Below are 2,486 nucleotides of genomic sequence, written 5' to 3'. Positions count from 1 at the left end.
TGACGAGTGCGCGTGACCCCAAGTTCCAAGAGCCCACCGTGCGTACATTTGGTGCACGTGTGTTTGAGTCTTGTGCTTGGGTTTGGTCGGTAACACCGCACCCTTGCACATGTCACACAGACACAGCACTAACGGTTCGCACGCACGGACACACCACTGCACACCACTGCACACCACGACGACGCAGAACAACAAGAATACCCCGCTGCATGTGGCAGCACAGGAGGGCGACTGCGAGATTGCGAAGATCCTGCTCGAAGCCGGAGCTGATCCGAATGCCCTCAACGATCGCGTAAGTGCTTGTGCCTTTTTGAAGCGTTTGAGGGGAGGGAGTGGTGAGTGTGGACGGCGACACTTGAAGGTTAGATCTTGGTTTTGAGTGTGCCCGTTGCACCAACGCGTGCGATTCGCTTTCCCTCTGCATCCCAACCATCACAGGGCGAAACACCGCTGGAGCGTGCGAGGAAACGCTTCCAGGCCAAGAAGACGGCCGTAGGTGTGGTGACTATGCTGGAGGACTGGGTGCAGAACAACCCGCCCTTGAGTCCAGCATCAGCAGCACCAACCACCCCGGCGGCGCCGCCAGACAGCCCAGTGGCGCCGCCAGACAGCCCAGTGGCGCCGCCAGACAGCCCAGTGGCGCCGCCAGACAGCCCGACGGCAGAGAACGTCCAGGAACAACACAAGAACCAGCGACAACACAGGCAGCAGGGACAACACAGGCAGCAGGGACAACAGTGACAAGAATGACAACAGAGGAACTCCAGTCACTAGGGCTCTATCCTCGGATTTTCCCTTCGTCAACCAACACCAGCAGCAACGCCAACCCCGGCATGGCTCCACAGCAGCCTGCAGGCGGTGGGGAGCAACGCGTTCCAGTGCTTGTAGCTCAACCCTCGACACCAAGCCCTACCTTCCGGATGCAGGGGCAACAGTCATCCCAGCACCACAGCGCTACGACCCACCACCAACTGAGCGACGCAGAACTTGTGGAGCTTGCGGGCCATCCAATCGATGAATCCAGCGAAACCTCTTCTTTCTTGATTGACGCACTTGGTGGTGATGGAGGCCTTGAGGGCCTGACGGTTGCGGGCGTCTCGCCTTGGTCCCCACCCATCAACGGCACACCGTCACCGACACTAGAATTGCGGCAGTCCACTCCACAGCAGCAGCAGCAGCAGTTTGCCTTGGCGGATGATGATGATGATGAAGAGGAGGAGGAGGAAGAGGAGGAGGAGGAAGAAGAGGAAGGGGTGCGTGGGCTTGGAAACGTGCATCAGTGGCGTGAGATTGAGACTGCAGCGACTGGGGACAACGACACCAACACCCGCAGAGAAGAAGATGAAGAAGGGGGAAACACCTGCGAAGAAGAATCGCTTCTGGGTGACGAGTTTCGCGTAGACACGCCCGACCCGGGTGGACGTGACGACCAGTATGCACCCAACTCTCCAGGGAGGGACACGGGCGATGGTGCGCCGCCCTGCAAGCGCGCTCGCATGCAGGCCCCACCGTGACAGCAGTGGGGGAGGTGGTCGTGGTCGTGCTGGGCGGAGGTGCTGCTGGAGGGTGAAGTGACTCGTTCGTTCATCCCGCAAGACACTTGTGTGTGTGTCTGTGTCTGTCTGTGTGTCTGTCTGTGTGTCCGTGTCTGTTCATGTGTTGTGTGTTTGTCTGTTACTGTGTGTTAATTCAAAATGACTTTCAAATGATGTGACTCTCGTGCACATGTTATTGGTGCTTTGTTTGTAGTCAATGGCCCCGTGCTGGCCCCGTGATCCCACTGGCTCTGGCTGTGGGATCAGTTGCTTTCGTTACTCTTGCGTACTGGTATTGATTGAAACGGTCAAACAACAAGACCAAGGGCCCTGGCATGGCAGATGGAACCGGTGGAGCTGGGCAGTTGGTGGAGGAGGTGCAAGGCATGTGGGATGACTGAAGGTGGGCGAACTGCATGCATCGCATATTGACACGAAAGACATATGGCCGTGTGTTTCAGTCTGTCTTTGTTTTGCTGATGTGGACGCGGAGGGGGTCTGTGATGCTCTGCATCGCTGCGTCTTCAACCGTCGGCACCGCTGGCGGTCTTCTCGACGACTGCGACGACAACGATGATGACGATGGTGGTGGTGCCTGCGCCTCGGGTGCTACACGCTGCGCAGCTTGTGCCTGCGGCGTGCATATGCGAGTGTGTTCGTGTGTGTGTGTGTGTGTGTGTGTGTGTTCGTGTGTGTGTGTGTGTGTGTGTGTGTGTGTGTGTGTGTGTGTGTGTGTGTATGCGTGTGTGTATGCGTGTGCGTGTGTGTGTGTGTGAGCGTGTGTGCGTGTGTGTGAATGCGTGTGTGTATGTTTGTCCTACCTTCCATATGACTCCTAATGTTGTGGTTTGTTGGGTCTCTACCCTGTGGAACGTTGATTGTCATACGATCTGTAGCAAGATAGCAGGCGACAGAGAACGAATTTGTTAATGGTTACAAGTATACCTGATG

The 2,486-nt window shown here is 56.8% G+C and overlaps 3 protein-coding genes across 3 annotated transcripts in view; 2 read left to right on the top strand and 1 right to left on the bottom strand.

Annotated features, from left to right (window-relative positions):
• Positions 1-57: 57 nt before the first annotated feature.
• On the top strand, positions 58-741 carry PTSG_12727 (uncharacterized protein; the record flags this gene model as incomplete). Its single annotated transcript, XM_004990644.1, has 2 exons — positions 58-292; positions 439-741. Exons 1-2 carry the CDS (start codon positions 110-112, stop codon positions 739-741), a joined length of 486 nt encoding a protein of 161 aa, XP_004990701.1. The 5' UTR covers positions 58-109.
• A 92-nt stretch (positions 742-833) lies between these two features.
• PTSG_12726 (uncharacterized protein) lies at positions 834-1,514 on the top strand (the record flags this gene model as incomplete). The annotated part of the gene is made up of 1 exon (XM_004990643.1): positions 834-1,514. One exon carries the CDS (start codon positions 834-836, stop codon positions 1,512-1,514), a length of 681 nt encoding a protein of 226 aa, XP_004990700.1.
• Positions 1,515-1,813: 299 nt separating this feature from the next.
• Positions 1,814-2,486, bottom strand: part of PTSG_08449 (uncharacterized protein) — a gene marked incomplete at its 5' end in the record, with an annotated part of 1,195 nt that continues 522 nt past the window's right edge. Inside the window, one exon of the mRNA XM_004990642.1 lies at positions 1,814-2,166. Coding sequence (XP_004990699.1) covers positions 1,993-2,166 — 174 coding nt within the window. The 3' untranslated portion in view covers positions 1,814-1,992. The remainder of the gene's footprint in view (positions 2,167-2,486) is intronic.

Source organism: Salpingoeca rosetta (genome assembly GCF_000188695.1).
Source record: "Salpingoeca rosetta unplaced genomic scaffold supercont1.23, whole genome shotgun sequence".
Taxonomy (NCBI): domain Eukaryota; class Choanoflagellata; order Craspedida; family Salpingoecidae; genus Salpingoeca; species Salpingoeca rosetta.
Note: the sequence above shows the minus strand (reverse complement) of the source record. Positions and strands in the feature narration are given on the sequence as shown.